General features: G+C 46.2%; 1 protein-coding gene across 1 annotated transcript in view; it reads right to left on the reverse strand.

Moving 5' to 3' along the window:
• The window catches only part of PILRA (paired immunoglobin like type 2 receptor alpha), a 16,122-nt gene extending 2,233 nt beyond the window's left edge, over positions 1 to 13,889 (reverse strand). The window contains exons 1-4 of the mRNA XM_061402116.1: positions 13,668 to 13,889; positions 12,969 to 13,358; positions 3,734 to 3,931; positions 963 to 993 (exon numbers count right to left, since the gene is read on the reverse strand). Coding sequence (XP_061258100.1) covers positions 963 to 993; positions 3,734 to 3,931; positions 12,969 to 13,358; positions 13,668 to 13,722 — 674 coding nt within the window. The 5' untranslated portion in view covers positions 13,723 to 13,889. The remainder of the gene's footprint in view (positions 1 to 962; positions 994 to 3,733; positions 3,932 to 12,968; positions 13,359 to 13,667) is intronic.
• Positions 13,890 to 14,152: the final 263 nt, after the last annotated feature.

Here is a 14,152-nt window from a genome sequence, read left to right on the forward strand (position 1 = left end):
GGAACAGGAGGGCAGTGATGTGTCAGAGTCTGGGCAGAAAAGAGCTACCACCTGCCTCGGGCTGCTCCTCTCACTGGGGGCTCTGTGACCTGCCTGGTCACACTTGGAGATGAAGGCAGAGGTTTGAGGCTCAGACGGAGGCTGTCTGGACAGGGATGAGGGGCCGTTTTCAGTGTAGCCCCATCCCTGAGAGCTGACTGGGGTGGACTCTTGCAGAGAAGTGGGTTTATTGAGGGGAGCAGGGAGGAGAAGCAGGCCAGGGTGCCTGTCATTTCTGTGGCAGCGCCTGGGTTCAAACTGGAGCGTGAGAACCAGGGAGCTTCTCTCTGGTCCCCTGGGAGACTCCCAAGGAGACTGTCAAGAGTCAGGAAGGCGAGAAAGGAGGGAGGGGCTGTGAGAAGGAAAAGCCTGGACGTGGCAGAGAGGATGAGAAAGGAAAGCGGTGGATGGTGAGGAGGGTGAGAGGAAAGGAAGAGGAGCCGGGGCCAGAAGAGAGGGAGCCAGGCTGGGGGCCATAAGGGAAGCCGCTCTGAGGAGAGACAGGGCAGAGCAGCTGGAGGCCCTGAGTCACAGGGCAAAGGACAGACTGGACGAGGAGCAAGAAAGGGGACAAAGCATGGAGGAGGTGGGTGTCTTCTGGAGGGACGGCGTTCAAGGGGGAGACAAACCAGGAGGAACAGAGGGAAAGGCTGAGACCTGGGGATGGAAGGAGGAAAGGCGGGTGCCAGAGACAGACAAAGGATGTTCTGGGAGTCAGAGAAAATGCTGGGCCATGGCTCTGACTGTTAAGGATCGGGAGCCTCAGGAAGTGAAGAGCCTGGCCTGTGGGGACTTGGGAGGATGTGGATGAAGGCCCAGGGGGGAAGGCCCGTGGAAGGCTCCCTGGTGCTGCGCTCGGGAGGAAACTTCTTGCTCATAAAATAGCACTGCCCCTCCCCCCATACTGGAGGACAAGCGCTCACCTGGCTGGGGTCCTGGCTTCAGTCTGCACACCTGTAGGAGGACCAACAGCGAGTCACTGTGCCATCCACGGAGGCCTGTCTCCTCCCTGCTTATCTGCCCCATCCCAGCTGAAACCTCCCTGGGAAGGGCTCGGGACTTAGAGCCGCCACCCTGTAGGCACCCTGAGGCTGCCCACACCTGTGCTGCCTTGTCTTCACCATCAGTCAGGAGAGCAGCTCTTCCCGCACCCAGAGCCCCGTCACCCTCTGAACAGGTTGGACTTATCACCTCCCCCAACTCTAGTGACCTCAGGTCCACTCAGTCACATCCTGGACTTTTTTTTTCCATTGGGACTAAGAATTCTGACATAGTAAACACTAGTATCATTTTTATATTTTAAAATTCCTCCCAGCTCTCTTCGGTCATCATCCCTCCATACCTGTGCGTGACCTCACTGCACTCTTGTCCTGATGATTCACTCAGGTTACCCAAGCTGCCGCTGAGCCCTCTCCTCTCCACCTGTGCCCTCTCATGGGCTCCCTGATCCCCTGGGTCCCCCTGTGCTTCTGCCACATCTCCAATCCTGGCTGTGCCCTGGGGCAGAGGATGCTATTTGTTTGCCCCATATCCATTCCCTTCTTCTTATTCAGTTACAGAACCTTGATTTTATTTGGAGTGTCAGGGTACCCCTCCCCCCTACAGGCAGATGTGGGATCTATGGTGAAACCTAGCTGATGATGTATTAATATAAGGGGAAGTTGTGGGTAGTATTTTTCAGTTCAGTTCAGTTGCTCAGTCGTGTCCAACTCTTTGCCACCCCATGGACTGAAGCACACCAGGCTTCTCTGTCCATCACCAACTCTCGGACCCTACTTAAATTCATGTCCATCGCGTCAGTGATGCCATCCAACCATCTCATCCTCTGTCCTCCCCTTCTCCTCCCACCTTCAATCTTTCCCAGCATCAGGGCATTTTCCAGTGAGTCAGTTCTTTGCATCAGGTGGCCAAAGTATTGGAGTTTCAGCTTCAGCATCAGCCCTTCCAGTGAATATTCAGGACTGATTTCCTCTAGGATGGCTCTCCTTGCAGTCCAAGGGACTCTCAAGAGTCTTCTCCAACACCACGGTTCAAAAGCATCAATTCTTCGGTGCTCAGTTTTCTTTATAGTCCAACTCTCACATCCATACATGACCACTGGAAAAACCATAGCTTTGACTAGATGGACCTTTGTTGGTAAAACAACGTCTCTGCTTTTTAATACGCTATCTAAGTTGGTCATAGCTAGTCTTCCAAGGAGCAAGCGTCTTAATTTCATGGCTGCAGGAATTTTAGGAAGACTCTTTAAAAGGACAGACAGCTGGAGCAGAGTCTTTTTGTCTTTTCCTCCTACGTCCTGCTTCCTGTTTAGATTCACAAATCTGGCATCCTAGCAGCTGTCTTGCACATAAAGCAACCTTCAGGATAGAAGCCAGTATCCACGACAGTGAGTAGACAGGAGACTCAGTGTCTTAGTATCCTCTGCTTTCTGCCTCCAGATCCTTTTAGATGGGAGGAAAAAATCCACTCTTGTGTTACTTGCCCACTGTTATTTCTATTCTCTGATGCTAGCAGCTGAACACAACTATTTTTTTTGGGCCATGGCACAACTTCCAGGATCTTACTCCCCTGACCAGGGATTGAACCCAGGCCCTAGGCAGTGAAAGCGTAGAGTCCTAACCACTGGACCACCAGGGAAGATGGATTTTAATCAGTAATTTCTAAAGGTTGTAGTTGAATACTGCTGAAAAAAAACATAGTCAAATACAATGATGCTCATACAGATTTATGGCTTCTCATCTGAATTGATCATCAAATACCATATTGCATTTTCTCAGTGACTACATCAAGTTTTTTTCTTCATCTCAAACCCTCATTCTTAGTCTCAGGACACAACCACTATGGTTTTTGCTCTGCAGAATAAAATAATGATTTCAGAGTGACCCCAGCCTGGCCCCTCCACCAGACTGTGTATCTGCCAGGCCAAGCTGAGGAGGCCACTTCTGCTTCACATTGTTTCTGGGGTCAGAGGCTCTGGGATGTGATTTCCAAGGTTGTCTTTTTTCATCTCCTGGCTCTTCCACAGCCCTGAGCTACCTACAGTCCCTAGAATGCCTTCCTTCCCCTGGAAAGACAGTGACCTCTATACCACCCTCACCACCTGGCTAATTCTTCTTCATTCTTTGATAGTTTTGCGCTTCCTCTTTGACGTCTTCCTTGATTACCCTTCCTTCCTCCCAAACTACCACAGCTCTTTCCACACGAGGCTGTTAGCCCTTGAGGCAACTGCTCCCCTCATCCTCCCAGCCCCCAGATCCTTGAGAGCAGGCCTGCGCTTTATTTACTTTTGCATTTCCAGTTATAAGCCAGGCTCTGGAAAATCGGTGTCCAACCAGTACTTGCTGAGTGGAGCCACCTTCCTATCCCTTCTTTCTCTCTCTTCTGTGTTTCACAGGGCAGGCCCTCCCTCCCCAGGAACCAAAAGGGAGACTGATGAGAAATGATTAAGTCAGGAGACAAGAACTGGAAAATCATCAGGTTTGTAGAGAGGGATTGGTCTTGAGCGGTGGGTCCCAAACTTGATGACACACAAATACCACCTGAGGAGGTAAAATGAGATTCCCAAGCCCAGACCTCAGGCCCAGAAGGAATTTGCATTTTTACTGAGCAGCTCTGGTCATTCTGATGCAGGAAGGTTCTGAGAAACACTTAGTTGGGAATCTTGGGGAGAGGTTGAGGGTCCTGGATCACTTACTTTTGCTTCTCTTGCATCTAAAGTACACAATCAGCGCCACAATTGTGGCTACAAGCGCAGCGCTGGCCAGTGCCAACCCAACTATAGCTTCCGTACTCTGGAGCCAAGACCATGGACTCTTTCCGCCCTCTGAGTTCTTAAGGACAGCTGTAGCAGTGGTGGCAGCCGTGGTGGGGTTCTGGATGGTTGTCTTGCTGGCTGGGAAGACAGGAGAAATATGCAAATTATTCGCTGAAGGGCTGGAAGCATCTGGGTGAAAACTGTCTCATCTTGTTCCCTAGTTTGGGGAATGTGGAGAGTGGGGAACAACTCTCTGAAGCTCTCCCACAGAGAGGGGAGTAACAAAGGGAGATTCTGGAAGCTCCAAATCTTCACTCTGTTTGAATCCTGACTCAACCACTGATCAGTGCTGTGATCTCAGAACCTCATTTCATTACTTACATATAGGGAGAAGTAAATCACAGAATCAAAAACAAATTTTTTTATTGTGGTAAAATACATGCAACACAAATTTACCATCTTAACCATATTTAAGTGACATCAAGCCAATTCACATTAGCATGCAACCATCATCACCAGCCATCTTTCGAACTTCATCTGTCCAAACTGAAACTCTGTCCCCATTAAATACTGACCCCCATCCCCCCTCCCCCCAGGCCCTGGCATTCACTGTTCTGCTTTCTGACCCTAAGTATTTGATTGCTCTTGGTACTTCAGAGAAGTGGATTCAAACAGTGTTTGTCACTTTACATGATTATCTTAATAAGTGAGAAAACATCTGTAAAGCAACTAGTATTATTGGAAATATATTATTGTTACATGAATATATATTGAACTTTACTTACTACAGACATGCTACCTTTGTAGATGTTTAAGGCACCATTAAAAAACTGGCATAATAGTAAGCCACGTACAAAAACCCCAACTCCAGTAAAATCTTGTGTGGACTGAATTCTCTGTCCACTTAGTAGAAATTAGTAAAGTGTGAATCCTATTTCTCAATTGAGACAAAAAATTTAAATTCTTAGTCAAATAAATATATATAATGACATGCTATTTAGAAAATAAAAACAACAGCAATATATATGTATATTTTTAAAACTCCTGGAATATGACTAAAGCCAAATTCTAAGTTAAATTCATAGTATTAGATGCTATAATTATTTAAAATGGAATGAAAGTTTTAAAATGAAGGAAATAGTCAATTTCCAAAGAAAAAAGTTACCAAACAGAAAGGAACTAGCTCTAAGGAAACTAAAAGTAATGAAAACCTACGTAGGAATAAATGTTTTTAGGAAACAGGACAGCAGAAAGAATCATAAATGCAGAAAGTGGTTAGAGAAAAAAAAAAACACAAGAAAACAGACAAGACTCTTGTAAATCGAACAACAACAAAGAGTATTGAAATCATGAGTGAGTGTGTGCTCAATTTATGGGTTGATAATTCTAAAAACCTCTGAAATGGATTATTTTCTGAGACAAATAATAATTTTTAAAAATGCATTTAAGAAATAGTAACCTTTAATGGATTAGACAAAGAAGAAATTTAGAACACTATTAAAGAACTATTTTTCATAAAGATTTCAAGTTCAGAAGGTTTAATGGAAAAATTCTTGTGAAAATTTAAGGAACAGATAACTCTCAGAAGATTCTAGAACAGAAAAATATGGAAAACGGTACAATTCTAATTCATTTCATAAAGTGATAACATAATCTTGATGCTAATATTCATAACTTTTAGAAATGTAGACTAAAAGAATAAAAGGCTATTTTGTTTTAAACTGACCTGAGTCGGGGAAAATACCTAGTATTGACACAGCAGGAGTATGGGTTGGCACAACCTTAGGAGAGGTTTGGGTATATCTATCAGAATGTAAAATATCCAAGCGTGCCTTTAGATTCAGTGATTTCTGTGCTAGGAAATTATCCTATGGACGTGCTGGTACAAGTATTCAAAGGCCTGTGTTTGAGGGTGTTCTCTGCAGCTTTATTTGTGATTTGGTAGCAACCTAAATGTCTTTAAATATGAGACTGATTAAGTGAACTACAATCCATTGCTACAGTGGGAGACCATGCAGTCATTTAAAAAGAAAGGTGTGGATGTATATGTGCTGAAGTGGAAAGATACTTGAGGTCCATGAAGTAAACACAGCAAGCTGAAGATCGGGAGAGTGTGCAGCTTGAGTCTCTTATGTTCCATCTCTGTATATCTGCATCTGTGTCTCTTATCTGTGGAGAGAGCATTTCTGCAGAAAGGGGTAGTAGCTGAGAGATAAAGCGGAGAGGAATGTGATTTTCATTTGATTCCCTTCTGTGCTGTTTGACTGTTTTTAAAACTATGTGCAAGTATGTATTACCAGTAATTTTATTTTTAAAATGTAACATCTATTTTTATATAAGTTGTATAGGCACATAATTTAAAGAATCAACAAATTCCCCACAGGTTATAAAAACAGCACCCCCTCCTCACTCCCCAGATGGAACTGTTTTTAGCACCTCTTGCTGTTTTTTGGCATTAACCTCACGTTTCTAAATCACAGGCTTATCTGGGAAGTGAGTGTAGAGAGAGGAGGTCCTGGGACTGAGCCCTGGGACCTCCTCTCTCCACACTGGGATAATCTCTCTACACTTTCACAGAGACACTCAGAAATAACGTCTCAGCAACTGTCTGGCCATCCCTCAGCCAGGCAAATAGACACAAAACTCTCTCTCTCCCCAGAGGTCACAGCTCCTTTCTAGGTCCCAGAACCTACTTCCTCCCCTGCTTCTTAGGCCTGTGGCTGGTCCCAGGCGTCTCACTATCCCTGACTGGTTTCCCCACCCTGTGCCCCCCATCAAAACTCTCAGTTACCCTGTTGGAGCAGCTGCCTCCTACTGGGACTCTCACTTACGTCCCAGCGGCCTTCCTGTTCCATCTGAATAAAGCAGCACCCTAGCACCTCTAGCCACTGATTGTGCTTCATTTTCCTGCTTTTCTCTTTTCACCACCACCTGACACACAGAATTAATTTGTTTTTTGTGTGTGATATTCTTTCGAGTGTAAGTTGTTACACTCAACTGTAAGTTGTACACTCAAGTGTAAGTTCCATTGTTAAGGACATTTATGTTTTGTTCTGTATTAACTGCTCTTTCCTCAGTGCCCAGCTTAGGACCTGACACATAGCAGGCACTCAGTCAGTATTTGCTATTTGATTTGTTAAAGGATTAAACAAAATAATTTTCCCTTGGAAATTCACGACACTCAACCATTGCCTTTCAGTATCCTCTATTGCTATTGAGACAGCCAAGCCACTCTAATTCCTGACTCTCTTTATGTGGCCAGTTTCTTCCCTCCTTGGAAATGTATCAGATCTCCCTTTATCAGATATGCGGATGACACCACCTTATGGCAGATATCGAACAAGAATTAAAGAGCCTCTTGATGAAAGTGAAAAAGGAGAGTGAAGAAGTTGGCTTAAAGCTCAACATTCAGAAAACTAAGATCATGGCATCAGGTCCCATCACTTCATGGCAAATAGATGGGGAAAGAGTGGAAACTGTCAGACTATATTTTAGGGGGCTCCAAAATCACTACAGATGGTGAGTGCAGCCATGAAATTAAAAGACGCTTACTCCTTGGAAGAAAAGTTATGACCAGCCTAGACTGCATATTAAAAGGCAGAGACATTACCACAAAAACCATTGCCAACAAAGGTCCATCTAGTTAAGACTATGGTTTTTCCAGTAGTCATGTATGGATGTGAGAGTTGGACTATAAAGAAGCTGAGCACCAAAAAATTGATGCTTTTGAACTGTGGTGTTGGAGAAGACTCTTGAGAGTCCCTTGGACTGCAAGGAGATCCAACCAGTCCATCCTAAAGGAAATCAGTCCTGAATAGTCATTGGAAGGACTGATGCTGAAGCTGAAACTCCAATACTTTGCCCACTTGATGTGAAGAACTGACTCATTTGAAAAGACCCTGATGCTGGAAAAGATTGAAGGTGGGAGGAGAAGGGGAGGACAAAGAATGAGATGGATGGCATCACTGACTCAGTGGACATGAGTTTGAGTAAACTCTGGGAGTTGGTGATGGACAGGGAGGCCTGGTGGGCTGCAGTCCATGGGGTCACAAAGAGTCGGACATGACTAAGAGACTGAACTGAGCTTATCCTTGGTGTTTTGAAATTTGTATGTTGCAGTACCCCCAGGGTTCGTCTTTTTATTTTTACTCATGTTGCTGGGTTCTTTCATTCTGGAGAATTTCTATAGTAGCTTTTTTGATATTTTCTTCCCCATGGCCGCCTTTTTTGTCTGTTTTTAAAACTTGTTCAGAGATTGGAACTCTTGGACCAATTCTCAATTTGTCTTATTCTTCCTTATAATTCCAACATTATATTTCTAAGGCTGCTATGACAAATTGCTGCAAACTGAGTGACTCTAAACAACAGAAGTTTACTTGCTCACAGTTCTGGAGGCCAGAAGGCAGAAATCAAGGTGTCAGCCAGGCTGCATCACTCAGGAGGCTCTGTGGTGGGGGGCAGTCTGTTCCTTGCTTCTTTGGCTTCTAATGGCTGCTTCACCCCAGTCTCTGTGTCTGTGGTCACATTGCCTGCTCTTCCATCTGTGTCCAGTCTCCCACTGCCCCTCTCTTATAAGGACATGTTTATTAGCATCTAGAGTCCACCCAGATAATCCCAGATAACCTCCTCATCTCAAATTCCTCAACTGAATCACATCTGCAGCCATATAAGATATTATTCACTTGTTTGGGGGCCACTGTTCAAACCACTACAACAATATCCAAATCTTTGAATTTTCTTGAACTACAATATCCAAATCTTTCAGTTTTCTCCCACCTTTTAATATATTTCCATGAACTTCATCTTTGAATCATGTATTGAGTTTTCCATCTTTGCTAGTATACTTCTAATTTCTAAGATCTCTTTTTTTGTTTTGAAAGCTCCTTTGCAAAGCATTCTATTGTGTCATATACATGAAATTCTTTAACTTTATGAGGATGATGGTTCTTTGAAAATTTCAGTCTCCTTTCATTGTTTTGGATTCTTCCACGTTCCCTTCCCCCTTGATTGTTCTGCTCTCTGCATCTCATGGGACAAACATTCCTTAAATGTTTAGTTCAAAGCTTTTAAAAACAGGCATCCTGGGCACAGCTGAGGTGAGGGTATAGTCCTCACTGCAGGGGATTTGGTGCAAGGCCAAGACCCCAGCCACCCTGTCCCCTTGGCTCCCAACATGCATGAAGATGTGAGTGTGTTATAGCAGAAAGTGCATGTCAGATCACTTTACAGTGAGTAGGACAGTATGACTCACTCTACAGTGAGTAGAGTGATCTGTTAGATTTCTAGATCTTTTCAGGCCCATCAGATAGCTATTCCAGAGAAGAGTCTCCTGATTGTCTGCCCTTAGTGGGTGTGTGGTGTGGAGTACCAGCCTGGCTGCCTGCGTCCTGTGAGGCCTCTACAAGGGTCACGGTATTTCAGGTCTCATCAGTTCACCAAATCTCCGAATTTAAGAACTGAACCCTTGTCTCCGGGTATGCCCCAGGGTACCCCCCTAAGACTCCCTGTGGATTATTGTTTCTAGAATGCATATATCCAGTCTTTTGCTGGGGTGAAGTGTGAGAGTGCGGATGTGTCTCTGCTTCCTAAATACACTTCAGTTAGTGCTCTAGTTTCCAGGTCCCCTTCCACGCCAGTTTCATGGGTACTAGGAGTTGCTATTCCTGACCCTTTAAGGGGTTTTGCAGTATAAATTGCCTTCCTTCTGGATGTCCCCACTGTTGACTTAGGGTTTAATTCCTCTGGTCTATTTCCCACTTCTAAAATTTTGTTTTTGTCACCTAACTTGCAAATGTTTTTGTCCCTTTGGGTTTTTGTCTTAGAAAAATTCCCTTTGCTGTCATTTTAGTAGATTTTTGGAGGGAGTGGAGGTAAACATATGCATATAACCTAGCATCTTGGCCAGAATTTATGCATTACTTTTAGAGTGAAAATTATACCAAGTACACATTTTTTTACATATTGCACATTAATAATAAAAATAAAGAATATGAAAAGTCTTATGAGACACATGATCTTTGGAAGAACACTACAAAGGTTTACTTAGGGATATAAAATAGGACCTGTTCCTCAGCAAAAAGATTGTGCATTATACTGATTTCAATTTCTGTCAGTAAATTGCATTAAATTTATAGATTTAATGCAATTCTGATTTAAAAAAACCAACAGGAATGTTTTTCTAGAAACTTGGCAAACTTATTTTAACATTTGTGTGGAAGAATAGGCAGGCAACACCAATGAACTTTTTGAGGAAGAAGTAATGTGATTGTGATGGAAAAAGTCTTAACAGCCATTGAAACATGATAAAGTTATAATAACTAAAACAGTGTGCTTCTAATGTAACAAAATATAGGGACTTCCTTGGTGGTCCAATGGCTAGGACTCTGCGCTCCCAGTGCAGGGGGCCCAGGTTCCAGCCCTGGTCGGGGAACTAGAGTCTGCATGCCACAGCTGCATCCCACACACAACGAGGATCCTGCATGCCACAGCTAAGACCCGGCGCAGCCAAACAAATGAATATTAAAGAAAAGAAAACACAGACTAGTGAAACAGAATAGATAGACCGGAAATGGATGCTATTTTACAAAAGAACTTAAAAGCTAAGTCCTATTAATCAATGGAAAAAGGGGGAAATATTCAATAATAAGAAATAAAGATAAGAAAACTGAGCACCTAAGAATTGATGCTTTGAACTGTGGTGTTGGAGAAGACTCTTGAGAGTTCCTTGGACAGCAAGGAGATCAAACCAGTCAATCCTAAAGGAAATCAGTCCTGAATATTCATTGGAAGGACTGATGCTGAAGTTGAAACTCCAATACTTTGGCCACCTGATGTGAAGAACTGACTCCTTAGAAAAGACCCTGATGCTGGGAAAGATTGAAGGCAGGAGGAGAAGGGGACGACAGGGGGTGAGATGGTTGGATGGCATCACTGCCTCGATGGACATGAGTTTGAGCAAGCTCCAGGAGTTGGTGATGGACAGGGAGGCCTGGCGTGCTGCAGTCCATGGGGTCGCAAAAAGTCAGACACAACTGAGCAACTGGATTGAACTGAACTGATTCAATAACAAAGTGAGGACAATTGATTTGTTTCTTGGTATAAGGATCAACTTAGTTCTTTTTCTCACACCATTTACCAAGATAAATTCTCACTGTATTGAAGAGCTTTATTATGAAAAGGGATTCCCTGATAGCTCAGTTGGTAAAGAATCCGCCTGCAATATAGGAGACACTGGTTCAATTTCTGAGTTGAGAAGATCCCCTGAAGAAGGGATAGGCTACCCACTCCAGTTTTCTTGGGCTTCCCTTGTGGCTCAGCTAGTAAAGAATCTGCCTGCAATGTGGGACACCTGGGTTTGATCCCTGGTTTGGGTAGACCCCCTGGAGAAGGTAAAGTCAACCCACTCCAGTTCTGGCCTGTAGAATTCCATGGACTCTATAGTCTATGGGGTCGCAAAGAGTCAGAGATGACTGAGCAAATTTCTCTTTCACTTATTATGAAAAGTAATCAAATCTTACAAAAATTAGGAAAACTATTTTTTACCTCTAGTGAGATGTGGGGTTTGGGATTTAGAAATAAAAGAAAAACTATAAGTGAGAATATAATTAGATTTGGTTACATAAATAAAACTATTTGTAAAAAAAAATTAATAAGCCAATCTCAAACTTATGAGTTATGTTTGCTATAGATATTCCTCTGGTGTGATGTTTTTGCATGGTGGTACTTCACTTGGATTAAAAACATCTCTTTTTATTACTTCCCTGTAAAAATAAGCATGACCATCCAGTTGATTGAATTAACTGAAAAAATTAATTTACCGATGAAAAAACTCGTAGGAAATGTGGCTGAAATAGAGAAAGGAGAAAAAGAAGGAAGAATTAAGAAAGGAAGAAGAGGGATTTAAGGAGACCATAGTCCCTCCAAAAAGGCCATTTAAGGGAATTTGGAAGAGGTGCAGGAAATATTAATCCAAAGCTGTCTTGCTTAATTCAGGTTGAGTCACATACTGCTTAGAATCACCAGCACAAGTGATTGCAAAAAGCAAACAAGTTTAATCAATTTTCAGTTTTCAAAAAATTATCTACTGGTGACATACTTCCTTATTGCCTGTGCCTAGAAGAGAACCCCTCCTCTCTACCCTGAAGTCAGATACACTGTTGAAGTTCCAACGCCCCACTGAGTGACAGATGCTACACATCCATTATTAGGTTAAAAATAGTCAAAACAAGATGACAAGTCAGTAGGTGAGTCCAAGCAGCTCATGGTTAAGAAGGGAGGCTCTGGGGTTAAACTGGGGTCAAACCCCACCCACACCAGGAGTGACCTGGGGCAGGTGTTTGCTGTGCGAGCCTCGGTTCCCTTCCTGTGACTGGAGGACAGGAGCAGGACCGCTGTACTGGGGGTCGTGGGGAAGGTCAGCCAGGGCGATGCTGCCAAGGTGTCCCCCTGGGATGCAGGGCACAGTCAGGGGGGCTGCCGGGACTGCTACCTCGTCATGGCCAGGATAGAGGGGCACGGTCGGGGTGGACCTGGGGACTGGGTGACTGGAACCACATGGGGGGGATGGTGGGGGGGAGAGAGGGAAGGAGGTAAAAGGGATGGAAGGAGGGAGAAGGAGAAGGAAAGCGAGGAGAGATGAACCGAGGGAAGGATGGTTGAACTGATGTTCTGGGGTTCAGAGCAGAGAAGGAAGGGGAGATGGGAAAACATGTGATGGGGGCACGGGGCCCCTCGGCACCTGCTGTGTGTGTGGGCTGAGCTCATGGCTGGTGGGGGACAGACATGGGGCAGCTGGGGCTCCACACAGGACTCAGGACAAAGGGGAGGAGCCACACCCCGAGGGTGTCAAGTCACCTGGAGGATGTGGGGTGAGGGTAGGGGGCTGGGTGGAGCCCAGCTTGGAGCAGGAAGGGAGGACAGCTGGGAGCACAGAGGATGTGGGGGCCTGGGGTGGGGGAGGGGCTGGATCTGGAGGGCAGAGAGGGGGATGGGCAAGGGAGGTGGTCCCGGGTTGGGGAAGATTAAGGTGAAAAGGGTAAAGTTGGCAGAGCCCTGGGGAGGAGAGGGGAGAAGGGAGAGGAGTTTGAGAGAAGAGTCAGAAGGAGGGGCCTAAGCCACATCTAGGGCTGAGGCACCAGTGGCCTCCAAGAGCGTCAGGCAGGACAGCTGGACTCACGGCGGGTGATGGTGAGTTCGGTCCCCTCGATGGACTGCCACTCCTTCTTGCCATCTCTCAGTGTGACCAACTCCACCCGGCAGAAGTACACAGACTCGTCCTCCCTCCGCAGGTTTGAGATCCGGAGGGAGCCGTTCTTCTCAGGCTCTGCCCAGTTCAGGATGAGCCGGTCCTTGAAATTCTTGTGGGTGAACAGAGGGGTCGTGTTGTAGATGAACTCTGCATGGAAGTGTTTCCATCTCCAGGATATTCTCATGTTGGGATCCTTGGCTAATTCCCAGGAGTAAGAGAAGGAGAAGGGGATGAGGATGGAGTCACCCTCAGGGGCTGAGAGATCCCTTGGTTGCTTCATCTCATAGTGATCCTGTGAATTTCCTTGTGCCCGGTGACCTAGAGGAGGGAGGGAGAGACTCTGAAGCCACCAGGAGAGACACAGAAGGTGACCCCACCATCGGGCACCCTCACCTGCAGGGGGACGTGCGACGGGGTAGGACTGGCCCTCTGGCCTGCGTGATCCCCTCTCCAGGCTTGGGGCAGGCAGGAGGGTGAGGGGTTGGGGGACCCAGCACTGTGGGACCCGCCTTTTGTTTGTTGGGGGTGGGAGGCCTGGCCAGCTACCCCAGGGGACCCTTCTACGCACACCCAGCCACAGCCCCTCCCCGGGGTCCCTGGCAGAGCAGGACAGTTCCGGCCACTCACCAGCCTGCAGAGACGCTGGCAGCAGCAGCAGGGGCAGCAGCAGGGGCAGCCCCATGGCCTTGCCCTCCTCCCGGGTGAGAAGACAGGCAGAGCCCTCAAGGCCAGACAGGAGGCCTTGGGGGGCCCCTGGGGGAGTCTCAGCACCAGGAGTGAGGACCAGGCTCCTTCAGAGGACGGAGGAGGGTGGCGGCCGTCCCCAAACCCGCCCACCCCGACAGTGACGGGCACTTCCTTTATCAACCTGGCTTCTTCTTTTCCTTTATTGCAAACGGGCCTCCCTGTGGTCAGTGCAAAGGCAGCCATGATCTGGGGCTCCCCGCCCCCGTCTTCACGCTGAGGGGCTGGTCCTGACCTGCACCCGCTGGGCCTCCTCCCCGCTCAGCTCCTGCCTCCCCGCCCTCACATCTCCCTGGCAGTCAGTCTCTGTGTCTCTCCTCCCAGGGGAAGGGACGGCAGCAGGACCAGCTGAGGCTCCTTCAGGGAGA

Source organism: Bos javanicus, chromosome 25, assembly GCF_032452875.1.
Source record: "Bos javanicus breed banteng chromosome 25, ARS-OSU_banteng_1.0, whole genome shotgun sequence".
Classification (NCBI taxonomy): Eukaryota; Metazoa; Chordata; class Mammalia; order Artiodactyla; family Bovidae; genus Bos; species Bos javanicus.